Genomic DNA, 26,142 nt, shown 5'->3' with positions numbered 1-26,142 from the left:
GTGTGTGTTTGTATATATACACTACAGTTTTCCAATAGAAATGGTGTTCCTCCCTGGGTATCAATTCCAGGTGATATGTGATTTTATTGTAGGTATTTGGAGAGTTAGATGTTTTTTCGTTCATTTAAAAAAAAGACTAAAGCTATCTTTTCTTCCAACTTTCTGAAATTCACCACTCTAAAGGTGTACGAGAGGATTGATCAGCATTAAGGTCACCTTCTGTCCATTTGTTCCATTCGAACTCAGTGGAACTGAATGTCCAGAAATAAGTCATCAGTACAAAATACTCCCTCTTATGTTTAATGTCTGTGAATAATTCCCACACCACTTCCATTATTGCTGGTATTTACGATTAGTTAACGTGCTCACAGATAAATTAAAGTTATGTTTTTAATGTTGAGATAGGTGGAGCTGTAAAGCTGGTTTGATTCTTGGATTCTGGCAGCCTCCCCTCTGATGTCTCATCCAAACAAATGCTAGGTAAATTGGAAGTATTGGAAATTGACTTGCAGAAGAGGTGTCTCTGAGCTGAGGGGATAAGGAGAGGAGGTGAACTATCAATTGTTGAGCGCAATAAAACTCTCATCTGTTATATCACAATCTGACTTATTTCTGGACAGCAGTGTGGGAAACTTTGCTAATACCTTTTTTTGAAATCTTCTGTATTCCTAAGACATTGATCAATTGCACAATCACAAAGAAATGATTGAAACTTTCCTAGCCTGTTTGGCCTGAAGTCACACACATGACATTGTATTTAACTATTGAACCATGCATTTGTTATTTGTATCTTCTCATTTCCATTATGACCTCATGTCTTCATACAGTACGTCTACATACAGTAGCTCAGTGACAAACGCTATCATTCTTACTCTGCCCTCGATTTAGACATCGTCATAAATCTCTGTGCCTGTATTTGTTGTATTATACCTCATTTTGAACTTGTTATGGTTGATAGCAATGGAGCAGGTTACCACCAATTTTGTCGACCTCGGCTGGTATTCCATCGAGTCTAGCTGCCTTGTTGTTTTTCAAGGTTTTGATGGCTTCCTTGACTTCTTCAAGTGACGGTATTCTGCTTAGGGAGTCGTCAACAGGCTGCTTTGGAATGTTGTTGATCACATTCCTGACAAATGAGGCGGTTTGATTTAGAAGATTTCAACGTGCTCCCTCCATCTAGAATTGATGTCAGCATTGCTCTTCAGGATGGTTGACCCATCTTTGCTTTTGAGAGGGGCTTGACCGTGAGTGGATGGACCAAAAATGGCTTTGGTGGCGTTGAAAAAGCCTCGAGTGTCATTGGCGTCTGCTAGTTGTTGGATTTCCTGAGCTTTCTCCCTCCACCACTGGTTTTTCAGATTTCAGCTGCTCTTCTGGACTTGCATTCCTGATAGCACTTCCTTTTGGTAGCCACCTGTTGGTCATTTTGTAAGGTGATGAAAGCTTTTCTCTTTTCATCGATGAGTTGTTGGAGTTGTTTGTCATTATCGTCGAACAAATCCTGATGTTTTTTTTACTTGAACCCAATTGTTTGCTTGCAGGAGGCGATGATAGCATTCTTCAATAGATTCCAGTGTTCTTCGACAGACGGTGGAATTTGTTGAGGCAGTTGTTCTGGAAGTTTCTGCTGAAACTTCTGTACATGGTTGTTGTCTTGAAGGACGTCAACATTGAATATCTTGATGGTGTTCTGGTTTTGATGTTTCCTTTTGGCCCGATTCTTCATTCTCATGGTGGACGAGATGAGACGATGGTCTGTCCCGCAGTTGTCGGCACCAGTAACAGCTCTTGTTTTCAGTACATCTTGTTGGTCACGGCATCGAACGATGATGCAGTCGATGAGGTGCCAATTTTTGGAACGTGGATGCTACCAGGAGACACTGCACAATTAATCAAGAAGAATTACTTTGTGACGGAATTGGATTAACATGAGTTACCTAATCACTGATTTGCCAGTCTTGAAGGATTTTGGCGTCTTTTTAAAAAGCTGGAACCTATTTATTTTTTCATGCAACAGTGATATAAATTTCTGCATCTAAAAAGATGAAGTTATTTTGTAGGATTCATGTGACATTGATTTACAGAAACATGGGTTTTGGTTGTTTGCTGTAAAGATAATAATAGACCTTAAATGTTTTCCAACACTTTTTGCTATGTTTACTTTCTGTTCTCTCTCCTTTTTAACAGCACCCCTACATGTGCAGTCTTGCACAGGAGCAGTTTCCAACACTTTTCCAAAATGCCTCTCCTCAATTCTGAATTTGTGCAATGATTTATTGCAGCTTTCTACCAACAACCAATGCTTACCAACAAGTAGAGAGCAATCCTGAGCTGCTATGTACTACATTGGAGACCCTTGCACTATCTATAATCTGACTTTATCTTGCTCGAAACATTGTTCCTTTTTATCATGCTCTAAACATTATTCCTTTTATAATGTACATTGTGGATGGTTCAATTGTAATCCTGTATAATATTTATTTTTAGTTTAGTTTATTGTCACGTGTACTGAGGTACAGTGAAAAGCTTTTGTTGTGTGCTAACTATTCGGCAGTAAGATAATGTATGATTCCAATTGAGTCATCCACAGTGTAGGGATTAAAAGGGACACGATAAAGGGATTAACTTGAATAACATTTAATGCAAGATAAAGTTCAGTTAAGTGCGATCAAAGATAGTCTGAGGCTCTCCAATGAGTGTAGATGGTAGGTCAGGACTGTTCTCTAGTTGTTGGTAGCATGGTTCAGCTAGAAAGAAACTGTCCCTGATTCTGGAGATGCGCGTTTTCACACTTCTGTACCTCTTGCCTGATGGGAGAGGGGACTGGTGACTGGTTAGCATGCACCAAAAAGCTTTTCACTGTACCTCGGTACACATGACAAAAAACTAAACTAAACTTTTGAGCTGAGCTTTAATTTTATCTGTGCCCAGTAATTACGCAGCCTTTATTCCAGTAGTGAGTTGGTCAGGTGCAGAGGAGTTAGAATTGTTTTGTTTTTTCAAATTTCTGTTTGTACTCTTTCCTTGTTCCCAATAATGTGGATCATTTGGGATATTTCCAGTATCTGTAATTTGGGCAATTCAGTACTGCACATCAGCAAATGCCATTTGGACAGATTCATTGCCGGACATCGAACTGTGCCTATATCTGTACACTGTGGATGGATCAATTGTAATCTTAGAGTCATAGAGTCTTGAAACAGCCCCTTTGGCCCAACTTTCCCACACCGGCCAACATGTCCCAACTATACTAGACCCACCTGCCTGCGTTTGACCCATATCCCTCCAAACCTGCCCTAAGCATGTACCTAACTGTTATTAAATGTTGGGATAGTCTCTGCCTCAACGACCTCCTCTGACAGCTGGTTCCACACACCCACCACCCTTTGTGTGAAGAGGATGTGATCATGTATAGTCTTTCTGCCGACTGGATAGCAAGCAACACAAAGCTTTATACTACACTCTTTCATTAGGTAGGTGTCACTGGAGTCACAACAGATGCATCGCTGCACATCTCAGGATGCGTCTCTTAGTCACTAGGTTTGGTAATATCACCCATTCCATTTCAACATACTTGAGTAAGTCCATGACTGCTGGCGGGAAGGGAACGGTATTTTCCCAATAAATATGGTTGACTCACAGCAGCGGTGTTCATAATTGTGAAATAATTTAACTGATGTCGCAGCCTCCATGTAAGCCGACGATGTCGCATTCAGATTTCCATTGATTGAAGTTTTCCCATTTCAAGATCCTGTAGTTGGCTTTTGATGCTCAAACACAGTAGTGTGTTTTGAGAACCTCAGCGGGTGCAGCAGCATCTATGGAGCGAAGGAAATAGGCGACGTTTCGGGCCAAAACCCTTCTTCAGACTGAACCCTTCTTCAGACTTCAGACTGATCAGTCTGAAGAAGGGTTTCGGCCCGAAACGTCGCCTATTTCCTTCGCTCCATAGATGCTGCTGCACCCGCTGAGTTTCCCCAGCAATTTTGTGTACCTTCGATATTCCAGCATCTGCAGTTCCCTTTTGAACAGGGTGTTTTGAGAGTTTTGCCTGGCACCTGTTTTAAGTTTAGCAAATATGACCCTTACAGTAGGAGTCAAGTCAATGTGATGTAGAGGTCCTTATGGTTGTACCACAGTGTATGATATAACTCGGGGATATCAGGGAAACATATCTGTTTATTACAGAAATTACAGGTACTATATGAAGCATAATTAAATTAAGGCATAAGGACCTAATCAACTTTGGAGAAATTTGGACGTCACACTGATAAAAAAATTCACAATTCTAAATGAAGAAATCTCTGATATCAGTCCTAAAGTTGCATGTTTTAATCAAGCCTTTCATTGTGATCTCTTATTTCGTGTAGAAATACGACTGAACTTTGATATTAAACCTCACGCAGTAGAAATGAAAAGCTGCAAATGCTGGTTAACACACAAAAGGACACAAAGTGCTGGGGTAACTCAGTGGGTCAGGCAACACCTCTGGAGAACATGGATGGGTGACGTTTCGGGTGGACAACCTTCTTCAGTTCTACACAGGCTCTTCTTTTGTTCTATTCATTTCACTTGCATTCGTCTCCTTAATTTGGTGCCGCTGGTTGTGATGCTGGTGAGGTTACTATACATTCCATGAAGCAGTGGTCTCGCACTGGATATATGGAAAAGGAGGGCTGGGATTTTCTTTAATTACCCCTGATTACAGGATTTCAATTTTTAGACTGTCAAATATTCTGTCAAAACTCAAACCAGTAGCTTTGATTACAGGCTTAATTGGAGAAATGTAATTGATCAGATCAAATCACGTTGAGTTTCTTGTCATCTGCACAAGTATGGTGAGGTACAGATACAGTAAAAAAAACATACCTGCAGCCGCATCCTCCGCACATATTCCGCAAAGGCCGTACAATAAATCCTATCTATATTGTGCTTATGTGGAAACTTGCAATGCAATGATATATTTTATTTAAATTAAACATCACCTGTGATGATTCTTCAGCAAGGATGGAAATATTTTCAGTGAATATCAAACTCTTTCTTTCTTTCTTTTAAAATCTTTTTATTGTTTTTTTCCCCAAAAAAACCTAAAGAAACCCCCAAAAAAACAGAGCAAAAAGAATAATGATAAACATAACAATGGTATTGATACATAGGGATCAGGATTACATTAATAACAGGTATAACCTAATATGAGACCAGTGTCAAAATACACAATGAATATAGACCTCCCGGTCACTATGTAAATATAGTTAAATCTTTAAAAGGAAACTTATAAATGTAAAAAAAACCACAAAGATAAAAAGACAAAAAGAAACTCTGAATGGTCGACATTGGTGAAATATGAAGAGAGGGCAAGAAATTGTTAATAGTGGCGAATTAGTAGGCTGACACCTTGCAGTGTAAAAGTTATACAAGGATAGTTAGAAGCAATAAGAGGTTTATTTGGTAGATCTGCAAACAAGCTTTGGTTGTTGGATGGATGGGACGATTTGGGTAGTTGGGAAAGGAATACGTTGTACACTGATGCCTAAAGTAGAACTGGCATGAGAGAATATATTAAGAACTGGACTTGCTGGCCTTGGTATAGTAAGTCAGGTCCAGTTAAGTCCTATTGAAGCCGGTCTTGTGATCACTGTGAAGGCATATTTGGATATGATTTGCCTATACCTTTGATGATCGCTGCATGGCTTAACCTGCCATGCAGAATTAGGAAGAAATTTGTTCCGGAAGTGTTCGATAAGCAGGCACTAAATATTTAAATATTTAAATATTACTTTATAGTGTTGCATAATACAAAATCATTGCGTTATGCAACAGAATTTTTCTGCTCTCTCTCCCTGAGACCAGCGCGGTTGTTGGACTGCAAATGTGATTTAATTGTGCAATTTTAGTCAGGTGGTTTGTAACATCTTGCCAAGATTAGGTTGGGTAGAATCACCAGGGAGCTCAAGAGGTTTGCAGATTAATATGATGTGTTGTTGCATTTGCAACTTGTCAATATCTAAATTCAGAACTGAGTTGAAAGTCGGTGGACCCTAAAACCATGGTGGTAATTTTCCACTTCTGCAATCCAAACATTGTACACATTTGTGAAAATTGGCTCAGTCAATTAGTTTATCTAAAGTACAGTATTTGTTTATGCAAACTCTTCCAAGAATGAATCGTGATAAAATCAAGTAACAATGTTCTTCAGCATCACTCCATGCGCCTTAATTTGCAAAGGTCCAGAAATTCAGTGCAGTTTTACCTCATGTGGTGTTGCTTCTCAAATTGAGCAAAATTTTAATTATTGAAATAATTATTTCACGTATGTTTTTTTTTGGAGTGCACAGAACTGCTAGTTTCACAGATCAGGTGATTCAACGGGACTCCAAACAACAGAGAGTCAACTTTTGATAACATTTCAGATGGGAAGGTTAACTTTCTTTGATATTAGACTTTCTATCTTTTCTTCTGAAGACAATTTTCCGGGGACTGAAAAAGTTTCCCAGTCACCCTTAATTAGACACAAAATGCTGGAGTAACTCAGCAGGTCATCAAAATATCTGGAGGACAGGGATAGAAACATAGAAACATAGGTGCAGGAGTAGGCCATTCGGCCCTTCGAGTCTGCACCGCCATTCAATATGATCATGGCTGATCATCCAACTCAGTATCCTGTACCTGCCTTCTCTCCATACCCCCTGATACATTTAGCCACAAGGGCCACATCTAACTCCCTCTTAAATATAGCCAATGAACTGGCCTCAACTACCTTCTGTGGCAGAGAATTCCAGAGATTCACCACTCTCTGTGTGAAAATGTTTTTCTCATCTCGGTCCTAAAAGATTTCCCCCTTATCCTCAAACTATGACCCCTTGTTCTGGATGGGTGGTGTTTCGGGTTGGGACTCTTCTTCAGACGCTGAAGAAGGGTCCCGACCCAAAAAGTCACTTATCCATGTTCTCCAGGGATGCTGCCTGACCCGCAGTGTTACTCCAGCACTTTGTGTCTTTTTTTGTAAACCAGCATCTGCAGTTCCTTGTTTCCACCGAAAAATGCTACCTCCATTGAGTACACAACTACCTCAAATATTGATGAACAGAAAGACGCCTATGACCATGTGCCAGGTGACAAAGTAAATCTGGTCTGGAGGTTTCCTCCATTTCCATCACTGTGGTGTGAAATAACTTAAGATGAAGGTGCGTGGTTGAAATACACGCCGATTAACATCTCCCATTCTCTTGCGATTGGGCGATTCATCGGAGAACGGGCCATGGTTACGTCAGTAGACAGCACGGTTTGTTTACAAAGCTGTCCTTTTAATTTCAAACTGATTGCTGATAATAATGTGCATTAAACCAAATGTTGTGAAGACTGGTTCTTGTTTAAATTAATACCCGCTTTATCCACATGATTTGTAACCCTTGAGCAGTCCCTAACAATGTCAAACCAAACTATGAGTGTTTGTGTTGATCTATAGATAGCAAAACAGCAGCTAATGTAGATGTGGGACTTCTAGCGAACAAGGCTCGTGAAATTAACGATACGACAGATATGTTAAATCAAGTATCAATCTTCGCTGTGGAGAATAATTTCACATAACGGGGAAAAGCTTCTAAGAAATACATGGGATAACATATTGGAGAAACTCGCAGGGCTAATGAATAGCTCGGACTTGTCAGTGGATTGTCACCTTGTCGTGGTGGAGAAGCTTGTGTGGACCGGAGATCCTGAGAGCGATGCCGTCTGGAGCTATGCTCCTGGTAGGGCCACCCATGGCGATAAGGTCAAGGGGGAAGTCTCTGACAAAGAGCAATCCAACCAAGACCTCAATGGTGGAACAGGCGGAGGATGATGGCTGACGTTAGTGGAGCGTCACAACGGCTGGGAGGGCGGATGAAGGTTGCAGCAGAAAAGTGGTCTCCGGTCGTCTTGGACTCCATGCCACTGGATCCTGACACAGATCTGTCAAGGACCGTGGGGTGGCTGTCTGTGCACCAGTCTCCCCACGTTAAACAAAGTCACGCACAGGTGTCCTCCATATAGGGAATAGCACCCTAGAGACACCCATGGTCAGCCATGACCGAAGGGGATCTAAGAGAAGAGAATATGGCCTACACTTAAGGGATTTAAAGGAAGTGGCTATATGTGCTGAGAGAATGGAGCTTGTATACTCTGGAGTTTAGAAGGATGAGAGGGAATCTTATTGAAACATATAAGAGTATACAAGGCTGGGCTTGTATGCTCTGGAGTTTAGAAGGATGAGAGGGAATCTTATTGAAACATATAGAATACAATAGTATAGAATAGTTTCTTTATTGTCATTGTAACATGAACCATGTACAACGAAATTTAAAAATGTCAGCCAGTCAGTGCACCATTCAAACATTTCTAAAAGCTAACGATACATACAAGGTAAAATATTTAAAAAAAAGATAAACAACTAAAATAAATATCATGAAAATAGCAGCATAAACACCCAACCCTACATCCTTCTGTCGATTTCACAGTGTACCACAGTCCCTTAGTATGTATCGCCCCTGCGTTCCTTGGCGGCTACATTTAGTGCCTTTATAGCAGTGGGGTAAAAACTGTTTTTAAGTCTGTTTGTCCTTGTCCTTGTAGACCTGTACCGTCTGCCTGACGGCAACAGTTCAAACAGGGAGTGTCCGGGGTGGGAAATGTCCTTTATAATGCTCTGGGATTTTATGATGCAGCGGGAACTGTGTAAGTGTTCCAAGGTAAGGAGAGGGCAGCCGACAATCCTCTGGGCGTTGTCAATGGCCCTCTGGAGCGCTTTCCTCTGAGCCGCTGTGCAGCTGGTGTACCATACGCATACACAGTATGTTAGGATGCTCTCAATGGAGCACCGATAAAAGGACAGCAGCAGTCTCTGAGTGATGTTATTCTTCCTGAGCACCCTCAGGAAGCGCAGTCTCTGCTGGGCCTTTTTCAGCAGCGCAGAGGTGTTCATGCTTCACGTCAGGTCCTCCTCAATATGGATTCCCAGGAAGCGGAAATCCGCCACCCTCTCCACACAGTCCCCTCTGATAATTAATGGTACCATGTCCGTTTTATTCTTCCTGAAGTCTATTATTATTTCCTTTGTTCAGGGTTTGGACACGCTAGAGGCAGGAAACATGTTCCCGATGTTGGGGGAGTCCAGAACCAGGGGCCACAGTTTAAGAATAAGGGGTAAGCCATTTAGAACGGAGACGAGGAAACACTTTTTCTCACAGAGTTGTGATTCTGTGGAATTCTCTGCCTCAGAGGGTGGTGGAGGCTGGTTCTCTGGATACTTTCAATAGAGAGCTAGATAGGGTTCTTAAAGATAGCGGAGTCAGGGGATATGGGGAGAAGGCAGGAACGGGGCACTGATTAGGGATGATCAACCATGATCACATTGAATGGTGGGACTGGCTCGAAGGGCTGAATGGCCTACTCCTGCACCTATTGTCTATTGTCTGTTGTGATAGTGGACCCATTTGGTTGAAGTTTTCAAAGTTGTTACATTCCAGGAGGGTACCACTACATTGGAAAACAATCACCACCATGGTTACCTGGTTAAAACTGCATGAAGAGAGAAGGCAGAGAACTGTAGGACAGTTGGTGTAACACTCGAGGGGATTTATCGCAGTCGCTGCCTCAAAAAAGCTGGCAGTATCATCAAAGACCCACACCATCCTGGCCACACACTCATCTCCCTGCTACCTTCAGGTAGAAGGAGCCTGAAGACTGCAACAACCAGGTTCAGGAATAACTACTTCTCCACAGCCATCAGGCTATTAAACTTGGCTCGGACAAAACGCTGATCATTAACAACCCATCATCTGTTATTTGCACTTTATCAGTTTATTTATTCATGTATATATATATTTATATAATGGTATATGGACACACTGATCTGTTTTGTAGTAAATGCCTACTATGTTCTGTGTGCTGAAGCAAAGCAAGAATTTCATTGTCCTATCAGGGACACGTAACAATAAACTCACTTGAACTTGAACTTGAACTCTTGTTGGCAAGATGCTAGTTACTAATCAAAGAAGAAATAACCGATCATTTAGGATAGTTGAATATAATCAAACCTTTTTGTTTAGTTTATTATTGTCGCCTATACTGAGTTATAGTGGAAAGCTTTTTTGTTGCCTGCTATCCCAACCTACACAGTAAACCCTCATTATAATGTGTCATAGGGGGGGGGGGGAATGGTGTCCCTTATTGCCAATTGCCTGTTATAACCGAGTAATTGTCTCTAGTGTGTAGGATAGTGCTAGTGTATGGGGATCGCTGGTCGGCGCGAACTCGGTGGGCCGAAGGGCCTGTTTCCATGCCATATCTCGAAACTAAACTAAACTAAGGAAGGATTGTGAGGCTGCAACTCCTCCAGTCTTTTTATAAAAGATTTAGATGGTGCATGAGGAAAAATATTTCATGCAATATTCCATTGGGAATTCACAGGAGGACTGTTGTATGATTCTCCATTTCCTGTCTGCACTTTGTATATAAATATTGGTGCATGGCATCAAAAGTAGCAAAGTTCCTCTGAAATGTGTGCCTTGAATGTGATATTGGCAGATATGTTTCAGACAATTAAACGGAACAGAGCCTGCACGATTAGGTCTCGTGTTCCAATGATCTCAGTACCTGTGGCTGAATACACAAGTATAGCACATGTATAGACCAGTAATAGCAAACAAACAGGCCCTTCAGCCCACAATGTCTGTGCTGAACATGATGTCAAGTTAAACTAATCTCTGCCTGCCCATTGTCCATACTCCCTGTGCCTATCTGAAAGTCTCATAAATGTCACTCATATCCAAACCTTTGCTTCTCCTCTCCCTCCACCGACAGTCTTACTGTCTCTGACTACATTTTATCTCTGTTTGCTTTGTTACCTTCTCCCAGCTAACAATGACCTAATCTACATTTTCCTTGATCTCCATTCTCCTTGTCCTATTTTTACACCTTACACTTCCTTATCTATGTATCTCCCTCTCCCCTGACAAAAGTCTGAAGAATGGCTCACTCCTTAAGAATAAGGGGTAAGCCATTTAGAACGGAGACGAGGAAACACTTTTTCTCACAGCGAGTGGTGAGTCTGTGGAATTCTCTGCCTCAGTGGAAGCAGGTTCTCTGGATGCTTTCAAGAGAGAGCTAGATAGGGCTCTTAAAAATAGCGGAGTTAGGGGATATGGGGAGAAGGCAGGTACTGATTGGGGACGATCAGCCATGATCACATTGAATGGCGGTGCTGGCTCGAAGGGCCAAATGGCCTACTCCTGCACCTATTGTCTATTGTCTATTGTCTCGACCCGAAACATTACCCATTCCTTCTCTCCAGAGATGCTGCCTGTCCTGCTAAGTTACTCCAGAATTTTGTATCTATCTTCACTCTCATATCTGTCTCCTCCACCACCCTTGGCAATGTATACCAGGCACCATCACATTCTCCTTTAAACTTTGTCCCTTTCACTTTAAAACTAAGTCCTCCACTCTTTGACATTTCCACATTGGGAAGTTCTAACTGTCTTCCCTATCTATGCCTCTCATAGTTCTATATGCTTCTATCAAGTCTCTTCTCAGCCTCCGATACCCCAGAGAAATTGCTGGTAAACCTCCTCTGCACTCACTTCAAAGCCTCATTGATTGATTGAATTGAATTGAATACCTTTATTGTCATTCAGACCTTACGGTCTGAACGAAATTTCGTGCCTGCAGTCATACATACAATAATAAACAACAATAAACACAAATTAACATCCACCACAGTGTATCCTCCAAGCACCTCCTCACTGTGGTGGAGGCAAAAATCTTAGGGCTGCAGTCTCTTCCCTCCTCTTCTCCCTCTGCGCTGAGGTGATTCCCCACCGGGCGATGGCACAAACAGTCCCGCGGTTCACCGAACCCCGTGAACGGGCCGGTTCAAACACCGCGGCCCAGGGTGGTCGAAGCTGCCGCCCTCCAGTCCAGCGGACGCAGCCGCTGGCCCGCGGCTGAACCCAGGACTCAGGTCGCCGCCGCCAGAACGCCGTCCCAGCCACCGGAGCACCGTTCCAGCCCCGAGCCGGATCGCCCTCACGTCCTCACGTGAGTGCCGCTCCTCCCTCGAGCTGGGCCACTCCGACGGGAGTGCCGTTCCTCCCTCGAGCTGGGCCACTCCGACGGGAGTGCCGTTCCACCCTCGGGCTGGGCCACTCCGACGGGAGTGCCGTTCCTCCCTCGAGCTGGGCCACTCCGACGGGAGTGCCGTTCCACCCTCGGGCTGGGCCACTCCGACGGGAGTGCCGTTCCACCCTCTGGCTGGGCTGCTCCGACGGGAGCGTCACAGCCCCTCACGAGAGAGTCTCAGCCCCTCGTCAGGCCGCCCTCACGGGAGCGAGCCCAGGGCGAGTCCTGACAGGCTCTGCCTCCGGAGCCTCGAGGTCGCCAGCTCCGCCATTAGGCCACAGCGCAGACGGAGGCAGAGAGGGGGGATACGACAAAAAGTCGTATTCCCCCGAAGGGAGAGACAGCAAGCACCGTTTCAACCCCCCACCCCCCACATAAACATAGCTTAAAAACCAAAAACGTAACTACACAAAACGAAAAAAACAACACAAAAAAGTAAAGACAAATGGACTGCAGGCGAGCCGCAGCCGTTCCCAGCGCCGCCATTTCCGGTCAATGCCTTTCTGTAATGGGGTGACCATAACTGTTAGCAATTCTCCAAATGCCGCATAACTAAAGTTATATAAAGCTGCATCATGACCTCCTGACTCTTATAGAAACATAGAAAATAGGTGCAGGAGTAGGCCATTCGGCCCTTCGAGCCTGCACTGCCATTCAATATGATCATGGATGATCATCCAACTCAGTATCCTGTACCTGCCTTCTCTCCATACCCCCTGATCCCTATAGCCACAAGGGCCACATCTAACTCCCTCTTAAATATAGCCAATGAACTGGCCTCAACTACCCTCTGTGGCAGAGAGTTCCAGAGATTCACCACTCTCTGTGTGAAAAATGTTTTTCTCATCTCGGTCCTAAAGGATTTCCCCTTTATCCTCAAACTGTGACCCCTTGTCCTGGACTTCCCCAACATCGGGAACAATCTTCCTGCATCTAGCCTGTCCAACTCCTTAAGAATTTTGTATACTCATTACCTCAACCAATTAAAGGAAGCATACCATACATCTTCTTTACCACTATGGACTTTGAACCTAAGATCCCTTATATATTAATGCTGTTAAAAATCTTGCTATTATTCATATATTTTCCCCTCGTATTTGACCACCCAAAGTGCCAAACCTCGCACTTGCTCGGATTAAACTCCGTCTGCCATTTCTCCGCTCATTTCTGTAGCTGATCTATATCCCACCGCATAGTTTGACATTCTTTCTCACAGTCCGCAAATCTACAAATCTTGGTGTCATCTGCAAACTTACTAACCAAACCGTCTACATTTATGTCCAAGTCATTTATCTATATCACAAGCAATAGAGATCCCAGCACAGATCTCTGCATAACTCCACTGGTCACCGACCTCCAGCCTGAACAACACCCTCCACCACAGCCCTCTTGTCTTCTATCAGTAAGCCACTTCTGAATCCATACAACAAAGTCACAGTGAATCCCACGCATCTTACTCTTCTAGATCAGTCAACTATGGGGAACTTTATCAAATGCCTTACTGAAACAACAAGCAGAACAATGTGCAGAAGTCATCTTTGAGGAGAAAAAGTAACTCTTAATGTAAGTGAAAAATATGTCATGATTTAATTCAGCAAGTATAATCAATTCCAGTCTCCTCTGCGGTGTTTTGATACAGGTAAATCAACTTTTCATTTGAAGATAGACGCAAAGTGTTGGAGTAACTCGGCAGGTCAGGCAGCATCGCTGTGGAAAAAGGATGGATGAGGTTTCCGGTCTGGACCCTTCTTCATTCACCCTCCCACTGGTCTGAAGGAGAGTCCCTACCCGAAATGTCACCGGTCTGAAGAAGGGTCCCGACCCGAAATGTCACCCATCCTTTTTCTCCAGAGAGGCTGCTTGACCCTCTGAGTTACTCCAGCACTTTGTGTCCACCTTCGGTATAAACCAGCACCAGCAGTTCCTTCTTACACTCATTTTTTCTTTTAGCTGGTCACTTTAAAGGTAACGCTGGGTGCTGAAGTGGTGCAAATAGACTCTGTATAAAGGGGCAGATTCACACTGTGACTGTTTAAGGAGGTGGCTTCACATTGTGACTGTGTTAAGGGGCATTTTCACACTGTGACTATGTAATGGAGCAACTTCACACTGTGACTATGTAAACGAGCATCTTCACACTGATTGTATCAAGACACATCTTTACACTGTGACTATTTAAAGGGGCAACTTCACACTGTGGCTGTGTAAAGAGGCGGCTTCACACTGTGACTATAGATTTGCACTTCTCTTGGATTCCGATTCTGAATGAAATCAACATCCTGGGGGGAACAGATTTGCCTTCGGTTCCTTCGACCAAATACATGTTGGATCATGTTCAAGAAGGAACTGCAGATGCTGGAAAATCGAAGGTAGACAAAAGCAAAGATCTTATAAGATCTTTGGACAAAAGTGCTGGAGATACTCAGCGGGTGCGGCAGCAGCTATGGAGCGAAGGAAATAGGCCGAAACCCTTCTTCAGACACAGGATCCTTACCAGTTGCATTGGCCTCCCACATCTGGTTCCACTGTGGGACTAAATCAGCAACATCAGCCAGCTGTTAGTGCTCTTTGAACCAATTTTTTAATGAGGTCTCCTCCCTGAGTTCAAATGGCCATAACGTTGCACGCCACAATATCAGAAAATAAGAAGGCAATTCAGTCTCCAAGTGTTGCTGGTATAGTTGTGTATTTTGGACTTGACAACCTGTTCTGGGAAAGTGTTAGGAAGGAAGGGTGTACACAGCCACATTGCCGGAACATATTCAGAGTGATTTCATTTCTGAATTTAAGATACCTTCATCTGTACACCCTTGTGTTTGGCATTCGTGCCTGTGCTTGTAATCTGAAATTACTGCTTGTGATTTACTCAGCAAAAGAGAAGGGGGGGGGGGGGGATATTTTCTTTTTTTTCCGATTTGAATTGTTGCAGAGTGTGGTGTCACATTGGCTGCTGAATGCGACATTTTAGGAAGGAGATGAGGAGAAATTTCTTGTCAGAGGTTGGTGAATCTGTGGAATTCTTTGCCACAGAAGGCTGTGGAGGCCAAGTCAGTGGATATTTTTATGGCAGAGATGGATAGATTATCGTTTAGTACAGGTGCCAGAGGTTAAGGGGAGAAGGCAGGAGAATAGGAGGGAGAATTAGGAGAGAGAGATAGATCAGCTATGATTGAATGGCGGAGTAGACTTGATGGGCCGAATGGCCCAATTCTACTCCTATCACTTATGACCTTATTATAACATTATGTGGAACTTTTCCCAACACTTTAAGTGCTGCTTGCTTTCTGATACAGTATTAAAGTGGAGTTTGTAGTAGGTTTTCAAGTACCAAGTATGGATCCACGAGTCTCTCAAAAGTAAATTAAGGTCCCTGATGGACTTCAGTCAGCTTGCTTCAGTTTTTTCCAAAACCTCCTTTGTTAGAAATATCGAGTCATACAGCATAAAAGAGGCCCTTCGGCCCAACTTGCCCATGCTGACCAACATGCCCCATCTACACTGGTCCCATCTGCCTGCGTTTGGCCCGCATCCCTCTAAACCCATCCTATCCATGTACCTGCCCAAATACTTCTTAAATGTTGCGATAGTACCTGCCTCAACTACCCCCTCCAGCAGCTCGTTCCATACACCCACCATCCTTGTTTAAAAAAAGTTATCCCTCAGGTTCTTATTAAATCTTTCCACCCCTCATTTTAAACCAATGTCCACTGGTTCTCGATTTCCCAATTCTGGGCAAAAAAAATGTGCGTTTACCCGATCTATTCCTCTCATGATTTTGTACACCTCGTGTAAAATCATCCCTCATTCCCCTGCGCTCCAAGGAATAAAGTCATAGCCTGCTCAACCTCTCCCTGTAGTTCAGACCCTTGAGTCCTGGCTACATCCTCGTAAATCTTCTCTGCACCCTTCCCAGCTTGATAAATATGTAAACAGAGAGTGGGAAGAGGGAAGCAATGTTTCACTGATATTGTTTCTATTTTCAACCCTCCCTCATCTCTTGCTGTCAAGGTGGGATAGATTTGAATCATTGGACAATCAATCTTGTGTTAGGAAAACAACACACAGGGCTGCAAAAGGAACTCTATTGAAGAGAGAACAGGGGGGGGTTTGCTCGAACCATGTAAGTTAGTTCACAGCTTTAGTGCTGCATTCACGCCTGGTCGCCACTTTACAGGATGCAGGTGAGATTTAGGTGAGATGGGCAGGTATCACATCCATTTGACATCATTTTTCACACAAATGTTGTGTGCTGAAGGGCCTGTTCCTGTGTTGTACTGTTCGCCCATTTTCTGTTCTGATGCAGCATTTCGAACTTAACATCAACACCCCACCCCGCTGAGTCCCTCCAGCAGATTATCTGTTATTCATTGTGATTCCTGTATCTGGTGAATCTTGCATTTGAAGGGAATTGGACAAATCTCATTGGTCATGTACCTGTCAAAATGCTGCATCTGTAATTGTAGCAACTTTGCCTTCACCGTCTCATTCATGTGAGTTTTGACGAACCCTTATGAATGTGTTGAAATAAGTAGCTTAGGAACGAGTAGCGATTGTCCTCTTGCAGTGTTTTATGTTACTGAGTTGGAGTTAAAATGATATGTTGTGTGCATCCCTTAGGTGCATGTTTAGTTAGGTGTAAAGATACAGCGTGGAAACAGGCCCTTCGGCCCACCGAGTCCGCGCGGACCAACGATCCTCACGTTAACACTATCCTACACACACTAGGGATAATTTGCAATTCACAATTTTACAGAAGCCAATTAGCCTACAAACTTGTACATCTTTGGAGTGTGGGAGGTAACCGGAGCGCACGGAGAAAACCCGCGCAGGTCACGGGGAGAATGTACAAACTCCGTACAAAACGCCATCTGTAGTGAGAATCGAACCCTGGTCTCCGGTGCTGTAGGGCAGCAACTCTAGTGCTGCGCCACTGTGCTGCCCTATGTTACCTATATGTAAATTGCCATGTGTTAATTATATTCCTTTTGTAATAATCGTTAGTCGTTTCTAATCTTGAAGGTACTCTCTCTCTTCCTGTAGCTGCACGTAATTATTTACTTCCTGCAGCTAATGTTTTTATATTCAATTTACAGACCTGCGAATACCCACGAAAAAATCTACCAAAGTTGTCACTGAAGTTGCTTTCATCTGAAGCAAATCCTCGTTATTCTTGGATACGGACAAGTCGTCTTCCATCTTCAAAGCAGAAGACTGAACGTAATAAATGAAAGTGAATCTCTTTGGGTTGGGGAAGGGGGGATCTATATTGCTGGAATTTGTGACCCAATTGTGATCTTTGAACGGCTGAATTGGTTTGAGCATTCTCTGTGAATCCAGTAAAGTTGGAAGGAGTGGTGCGCTGGATTGTGTTTCCTGCAACATCGTCACACCCAGCCTTTACCCCCGCGAGATGCAATAACGGAATGAAGGACGCGATGGCTAATAATCTGGACCTCAGTTTTCTGACTGACGACGAGTATCAGGCGGTGCTGAAGGTCATTCAGAGGGATTTGGATCTCAAGCACAAGGACGGTGAACGGATTAGGTGAGATGCTTGCTTCTCGGCTTTCGTTTACTGAGCCGCTGTAATGCAATCTGCTGATGACTACTTCATGCTGCAGCGTAGTTCCCACACCTACACGGCAAGTGTAGGCTTGCCATCCCTGGGGAAATGCTGCTGGCTTCAAAGAGAAATCACTGCTGACGTCAAGTGTTTGTGTGTCTGAAACTCCTCTCAAATGTAGCGTGGAAGCCCTGCAGATGCAAATCTCCTTGTTCCCATGTGTAGGAAGGAACTGCAGATGCTGGTTTAAACAAAAGATAGACACAAACAGCTGGAGTAACTCAACGGGACAGGCAGCATCTTTGGAGAGAAGGGATGGGTGACCCTTCTTCACAATTAAAGCATGGAATAATCTCCACCCAACTATAGTTACCCAACCAGATGCAACTAAATTTAAAGTAGCTCTTTCTTCCCAATAACCCTTTCTGGCTTAAGCCCTCCCTTCATCACCTCCAGTTTAAATTCCATTTGGAATATTTTGGAGGACCAAGAAACCAAGAACCAAGATGCTGCCTGTCCCGCTGAGTTACTCCAGCTTTTTGTCTTATCTTCTTATTTCCATCATCTTTTTAAACTGTTGTATGATATTCTTTAGCTTCTCATGCTCAATCTTCTCAGCCTAATTTATTCTTACAAACGCTCCACACTATTAAAACTCTACTCCTACAGCAGCATTTCTTACTTTTTAACCATGACCAACTCCTATCCAATCCCTTATCATGTATCTGTACACTGACTCTTAGTCTGAAGAAGCGTCTCGACCCAAAACGTCACCTATTCCTTTTCTCCAGAGATGCTGTCTGACCCTTTACTCCAGTCTATCTTTAGTTTAAAGCAGCATCTGCAGTTTCTTCCGACACATATCTGTACACTGTGGAAGGCTCGATTGTAATCATACATTGTCTTTCCACTAACTGGCTAGCATGCATCAAAAGCTTTACACTGTACCTCGGTACACGTGACAATAAACTAAATTAAACTAACTTTGGATGCATGGAAGAGGTCTTCATAGGTAGCATATTACAGCAACAATTTGCTGAAGTAAAATGTGTGCATGCGTGCGTGTCTCTTAACACTCAATCTTTATTTATTCATGTTAGTCTGTGTGGCTCAGTATTACATCATGTAGTTTATGACTGATGAATTATTGCATTGTCAACAAGCCATTTTCCCACAGGGAGAGGTAAATTTAGTATATTGTTAACATTGCCAGTTTCTCCTACAAGGGTCCCTTCCAAAAATGTTCTCATTTCAAACGCTGTCCATCCCAGTCCAAATGTTAATTAGCTGATAGATTTGTATTTTTGTCCTCAAGTTTGTAACAAAGGGTATTTGACGTTATCTGGTGTTATAATATTTAGCATTAAAGAAATTACGATGTCTGCACATGTTATTTCCCAGTGTTGGTCAATTACAATGTTCTTGCTTTGAGCTTTAAGTAATTCAGATTTGGCTCTGAGTACTGTAATGGGAAACTCAGTCAAGATCAAAGCCATGTCGGCTATAGATTCTATCTCATATCTTGCAAAATCTCAAATATACAGTATGATCAAAGTAACCAGTGTATACTTTGTGAACTTTGATGTTTAGTTTAGAGATACAGTGTGGAAACAGGCCATTTGGCCCATTGAGTCCATGCCGACCAACAATCACCCATACACTAGTTCCATCCTACACACTAGAGACAATTCACAGAAGCCAATGAACCTATAAACCCGCACGTCATTGGAATGTGGGAGAAAAGAATTGGGGGATCGAGAATTGGAAGAGCAAATATGTAAGGAGATAGCAGATATTAGTAGTAAGCACAAAGTAGTGATTGTGGGAGATTTCAACTTTCCACACATAGACTGGGAAACACATTCGGTAAATGGGCTGGATGGTTTGGAGTTTGTAAAATGTGTGCAGGATAGTTTTTTGCAGCAATACATAGAGGTACCTACTAGAGGAGGGGCAGTGTTGGACCTCCTGTTAGTAAATGAGATGGGACAGGTGGCGGAGGTATGCGTTAGGGAGCACTTCGGGTCCAGTGATCACAATACCATTAGTTTCAATATAATTATGGAGAGGGTCAGAACTGGACCTAGGGTTGAGATTTTTGATTGGAGAAAGGCTAACTTTGATGAGATGCGAAATGATTTAAAAGGAGTGAACTGGGACATTTTGTTTTATGGGAAGGATGTAGAAGAGAAATGGAGGACATTTAAAGGGGAAATTTTAAGAGTACAGAATCTTTATGTTCCTGTTCGGTTGAAAGGAAACAGTAAAAATTGGAAAGAGCCCTGGTTTTCAAGGGAAATTGAACATCTTGTTCGGAAAAAGAGGGAGATCTACAATAATTATAGGCAGCATGAAGTAAATTAGGTGCTTGAGGAGTATAAGGAATGTAAAAAGAATCTTAAGAAAGAAATTAGAAAAGCTAAAAGAAGACATGAGGTTCCTTTGGCAAGTAAGGTGAAAGTAAATCCAAAGGGTTTCTACAGCTATATTAATAGCAAAAGGATAACGAGGGATAAAATTGGTCCATTGGAGAGACAGAGTGGACAGCTATCTGCAGAGCCAAAAGAGATGGGGGAAATATTGAACCATTTCTTTTCTTCGGTATTCACCAAGGAGAAGGATATTGAATTATGTGAGGTAAGGGAAACTAGTAGAGTAGCTATGGATACTATGAGTTTCAAAGTAAAAGAAGTACTGACACTTTTGAAAAATATAAAAGTGGATAAGTCTCCAGGTCCTGACAGGATATTCCCTAGGACATTGAGGGAAGTTAGTGTAGAAATAGCCGGGGCTATGACAGAAATATTTCAAATGTCATTAGAAACGGGAATAGTCCCCGAGGATTGGCGTACTGCGCATGTTGTTCCATTGTTTAAAAAGGGTTCTAAGAGTAAACCTAGCAATTATAGGCCTGTTAGTTTGACTTCAGTGGTGGGCAAATTAATGGAAAAGATACTTAGAGATAATATATATAAGCATCTGGATAAACAGGGTCTGATTAGGAACAGTCAGCATGGATTTGTGCCTGGAAGGTCATGTTTGACTAATCATCTTGAATTTTTTGAAGAGGTTACTAGGGAAATTGACGAAGGTAAAGCAGTGGATGTTGTCTATATGGGCTTTAGTAAGGCCTTTGACAAGGTTCCTCATGGAAGGTTGGTTAAGAAGGTTCAACTGTTGGGTATAAATGCAGGAGTAGCAAGATGGATTCAGCAGTGGCTGAATGGGAGAAGCCAGAGGGTAATGGTGGATGGTTGTTTGTCGGGTTGGAGGCAGGTGACTAGTGGGGTGCCTCAGGGATCGGTGTTGGGTCCTTTGTTGTTGGTCATGTACATCAATGATCTGGATGAAGGTGTGGTAAATTGGATTAGTAAGTATGCAGATGATACCAAGATAGGGGGTGTTGTGGATAATGAAGAGGATTTCCAAAGTCTACAGAGTGATTTAGGCCATTTGGAAGAATGGGCTGAAAGATGGCAGATGGAGTTTAATGCTGATAAATGTGAGGTGCTACACCTTGGCAGGACAAATCAAAATAGGACATACATGGTAAATGGTAGGGAATTGAAGAATACAGTTGAACAGAGGGATCTGGGAATAACCGTGCATAGTTCCTTGAAGGTGGAATCTCATATAGATAGGGTGGTAAAGAAAGCTTTTGGTATGCTAGCCTTTATAAATCAGAGCATTGAGTATAGAAGCTGGGATGTAATGTTAAAATTGTACAAGGCATTGGTGAGACCAAATCTGGAGTATGGTGTACAATTTTGGTCGCCCAATTATGGGAAGGATGTCAACAAAATAGAGAGAGTACAGAGGAGATTTACTAGAATGTTGCCTGGGTTTCAACAACTAAGTTACAGAGAAAGGTTGAATAAGTTAGGTCTTTATTCTCTGGAGCGCAGAAGGTTAAGGGGGGACTTGATAGAGGTCTTTAAAATGATGAGAGGGATAGACAGAGTTGATGTGGATCAGCTTTTCCCTTTGAGAATAGGGAAGATTCAAACAAGAGGACATGACTTCAGAATTAAGGGACAGAAGTTTAGGGGTAACATGAGGGGGAACTTCTTTACTCAGAGAGTGGTAGCGGTGTGGAATGAGCTTCCAGTGGAAGTGGTGGATGCAGGTTCATTGGTATCATTTGAAAATAAATTGGATAGGCATATGGATGAGAAGGGAATGGAGGGTTATGGTATGAGTGCAGGCAGGTGGGACTAAGGGAAAAAAGTTGTTCGGCACGGACTTGTAGGGCCGAGATGGCCTGTTTCCGTGCTGTAATTGTTATATGGTTATATGGTTAAAACCGGAGCTCCCGGAGAAAACCCACGCAGTCACAGGGAGAACATACAAACTCCGCACAGACAGCACCCGTAGACAGGATTGAATGCGGGGCTCTGGCGCTGTAAGGCAGCAACTCTATCGCTACGCCACTGTGCCGCCACTAAATGTTTAATTCATAATTGCACTAAATTGTAATGTTTTTATTTGCATGAAGCTTCCTTCTCTGTCCCCATTCCATTGCACCTCACTGAACATTACTAGCCATGAAATAAATAACTATACTTTGCTGAAAGACTCCAGTTACAGGGCAAAGGCAGCAGAGTGGGGTTGAATGGGAAAGATAGATCAGCCATGATTGAGTGGCAGAGTAGACTTAATGGGCTGAATAGCCTCATTCTGCTCCTAGAACCTATGAGCATGACTGAATATAGTTTATGAAGTGAGGTAATTGACTATATGGAGCCCAGTTGCAAACTCTCTCTGCATTTTCTCCAGGACTGTACAGAAATCCATTCAAGATGAGAAGCAAAGGAAGCTGGTCACCGGACAGTGGTTTGACGAGGTTAAAGCGAAACGATACAGGAATGCTGTAATTGGAGTGGATCTGATCAAGGCCTCGATGAGAAGGGGGAAACCTGTAACACATGGTAAATTGTTGCTCGTTCATTAAGTGGTTGATCACCACGACAATCTTACTGTGCGTATTGTGGATCAATTCATGATGGTCGTAAATGACCAGTGCATCCCAAATTGTCAAAGGCTTTTGGATTACATTCTTACCATCCCCAGCAAGAGATCAAGAGGCAATATCAAGTTGCATCTTTCATATGAAAATCCGTGCCTTTCTAGTTCCTCAGAAGGTGGGTGGTGAAGGATTTGCTACATAAGTTGAATTTTTGTGGTTTCTTCACAAAATGAACTAGCCCCTCAGCTGTGTGCTCAGTACGAGTGTTGGGATTAAGTATATTTCTGCTTACATTTCAAGGCTGTTTACAAAGTGAAAAAATGAAAACCCCTTTGACTTTAGCTCACTTACATCATGATGTTTACATTGCAATATTGTTTATAAAGTTGTACACTCAATTTTTATAATTGAAGCATCCGCTTTGAGGATGGGATCTACTAGGCACTAACAGCTTCAAGTTCAATTGGTACAGTGAGATTTGAGTTGCCATATAGCCATACGAATAAAAAAGAACACAATACCCGATAGAGTTTAACCTAAACATCCCCCAACAGCGGAATCAACGTTTCCCACTGTGAGGGAAGGCAATAAAGTTCAGTCATCTTCCTCTTTGTTCACTCGTGGTCGGGACCTTTGAACCCTCCCCAGTCACCGCTACGGTGGCCCGATGTTCAGGCCCTCTCGCCGGGAGATAGAACTCCGATGTCGGAACGGAAGAACACACTCAGCGGCTTGGAGTCTCCGAATCGGCCACTTCCTACCGGAGACCGCAGCTCCCGAAGTCCACAGGCTGAGCTGGACGGAGATTCAAAGCGGGCGACCCTTGGCGAAAGATCCCAGGACTCCGCGCTGTTAAAGTCAGCGCCGCCCGCGGCTGGAAGCTCGGCAACCACAGCTCCACGGTGTTAATTGGCAGGCCCAACACTCCGGAGCTCCAACTCGGCGATCCCTGGTAAGGCATCGCCCCGCTTCACGATGGAATCCAGTGCTGCGCCGCTGCTGAAGCTGTGGCCGTTCTCCGGCAGGAAAGGCCGCGCCAACCCAGATGACAGGGTGGGGGGGGCGAAGATGCGACTCGGAGAATAGACGCGACTCGGAGAGGGCGCATCCTCGACCAGGTAGTGACTGGGAAACGGTTTCCCCTCTTCCCCTCCCACCCCCCCCACATAAAAAGGACTCAGAAATCTTCAAAAGCATACATTTTAAGACAGACTAAAAACAACAAAAAGGGTGAAAGGGCAGATGTGGCGTGGCATGACATTTAACTCCAAGATCCTTGATAATCCAGAACAAGTTTTCCTTCTAAGTTCCAGTGTTCTGGAAACTTTGAATCAGGCTTTCACAGAAGTGTCCAATCCGTCTCTGTCAGAGTGCATGACACCACGGCAGGGCAAACCAGTTGGGCAGCATTTTGAAAACAGTGAAGCATCAATTCATTTGCTGTTTCCTGTGGCTTTCATCCTAACTGTTATGGCTTTAAAACTTTCTCAAGCCAGTCAGAGATTAAAGCAATTAAACCCATGTGTCATTACAATAATTCTCCTTGCTTATTACTCAAACATACGAATGAATGGATATCGACTAGCTTCGGTGAAACAAAGTTTTGGGAAAACAAATTTTTGTTCTTTAACATAGGCGGTGTAGATTGGGTCTCAGCCAGTGTTCCAGAAGTTATTACTGACTTTGACATTTGTTCCCACAGCTCTGAAAAAAAAATGAGTGCACTTGAAAAAATGCCCAGCTTGGAATAGAGTGGCATTGTACTCAATTCTGCCCCTTTGTCTACTGTTTGCAATTCAGCACACTTACTTTAGACTTGACTTTAGATTTTAAAGATACTTCATCGAAACAGGCCGTTCGGCCCACTGAGTCTGTGCCGTCCAGCGATCACCTCATACACTAGCACTATCCTACACACACTAGGGACTTACACTTTCGACCTACAAACCTGCAAACCTGAAAAGACTACAAAAAATAGTAAACACTGCCCAGTCCATCATCAGCTCTGACCTTCCTTCCATCGAGGGGATTTATCACAGTCGCTGCCTCAAAAAGGCTGGCAGTATCATCAAAGACCCACACCATTCTGGCCACGCACTCATCTCCCTGCTACCTTCAGGTAGAAGGTACAGGAACCTGAAGACTGCAACAACCAGGTTCAGGAATAGCTACTTCCCCACAGCCATCAGGCTATTAAACCTGGCTCGAACAAAACTCTGATTATTATGAACCCATTTTCTGTTATTTGCACTTTATCAGTTTATTTATTCATGTGTGTATATATTTATATTATGGTACATGGACACACTTATCTGTTTTGTAGTAAATGCCTACTATGTTCTGTGTGCTTAAGCAAAGTAAGAATTTCATTGTCCTATACAGCGACACATGACAATAAACGCACTTGAACTTGAACTTGTCTTTGGAGTGTGGGAGGAAACTGGAGCACCCAGAGAAAACCCATGCAGGTCACAGGGAGAGCGTACAAACTCCGTACAGAGAGCACCCGTAGTAAGGATTGAACCTGGGTCTCTGGCGCTGTAAGGCAGTTCTACTGCTGCACCACTGCACCACCTGAAAGGAGTTACTTCAGCACTTTTTGTGTTCTACACAAGATTCCAGCATCTGCAGTTTCTTGTGTCTATCCTTGATATTCAACACCATTAGCGTTACTGAACCCTCGATCTGTGCTTGGGGACTGCCATCGGCTAGAAACGTAACTGGAACAGCCACACAACAACTGTGGCTTCAAGAGCAGATCACGGGCCACCTCCAGATCTCCCAAAGCCTTTCCACCTTCCACTAGGCTCCACCGAGGAGCGCGATGGAATATCCTTTGGTTGCCTAGATATGTGCTGCTTCGACAACACTCTAGACGATTAATGCAACCCATGGCAAAGTAGCACACTTGCTTGGTACTCCAACTACAAACTTAAAGGTTATTTCACTCCACATACCAAATGTTCCCCACTCCTGCATATCCTCCAGAGTGTACCATCTATCAATAGCACTGCAGTTACCCATCAGTGAAACACCATACTGACCCTCCAAGGCAGCAACCTCTATAACTAAGAAGGACTAGGGTAGCGGACACAAGGGAACACCACCTGTTGCAGGTTCCCATTCAAGTCCCAGACTATCCTGCTGGCTGGCAGTCCCTCTTCATTGCCGGGTCTAAATCTCGGAACACTCTTCCCAACACTGTGATGGGGACCTTCACCCAGGCTGCGTCAGTTCAAGACGGAGACACTGCTGAGACAACGATCCATCGTGTTACTTTCTTGAAAGCCCTGAGGACATTCACTGATTGACTCCTGTCCAGAGATATTGTTCTACAATAGATCGACACAAGATGCTGGAGTAAGTCAGCGGGTCAGGCAGCATCTGTGGGGAAAATAAATAGGTGACATTTTGGTCGAGACCCTCCATCATATTGTATTACAATACGTTGCTGACT

The 26,142-nt window shown here is 43.4% G+C and overlaps 1 protein-coding gene across 7 annotated transcripts in view; it reads left to right on the top strand.

The window, feature by feature from the left end:
- The window catches only part of LOC116979153 (synaptotagmin-like protein 2), an 86,913-nt gene that overhangs the window by 3,289 nt on the left and 57,482 nt on the right, over nucleotides 1-26,142 (top strand). For 6 of the 7 annotated variants that reach the window (XM_033030675.1, XM_033030679.1, XM_033030680.1 and 3 more), the window contains exons 2-3: nucleotides 17,250-17,701; nucleotides 22,496-22,647. In XM_033030675.1, coding sequence (XP_032886566.1) covers nucleotides 17,580-17,701; nucleotides 22,496-22,647 — 274 coding nt within the window. In that variant the 5' untranslated portion in view covers nucleotides 17,250-17,579. Of the gene's footprint in view, nucleotides 1-13,451; nucleotides 13,720-17,249; nucleotides 17,702-22,495; nucleotides 22,648-26,142 lie in introns of those variants that run through there. The other variant, XM_033030676.1, reaches the window with a different exon arrangement.

Source organism: Amblyraja radiata, chromosome 12, assembly GCF_010909765.2.
Source record: "Amblyraja radiata isolate CabotCenter1 chromosome 12, sAmbRad1.1.pri, whole genome shotgun sequence".
NCBI lineage: Eukaryota > Metazoa > Chordata > Chondrichthyes > Rajiformes > Rajidae > Amblyraja > Amblyraja radiata.
Note: the sequence above shows the minus strand (reverse complement) of the source record. Positions and strands in the feature narration are given on the sequence as shown.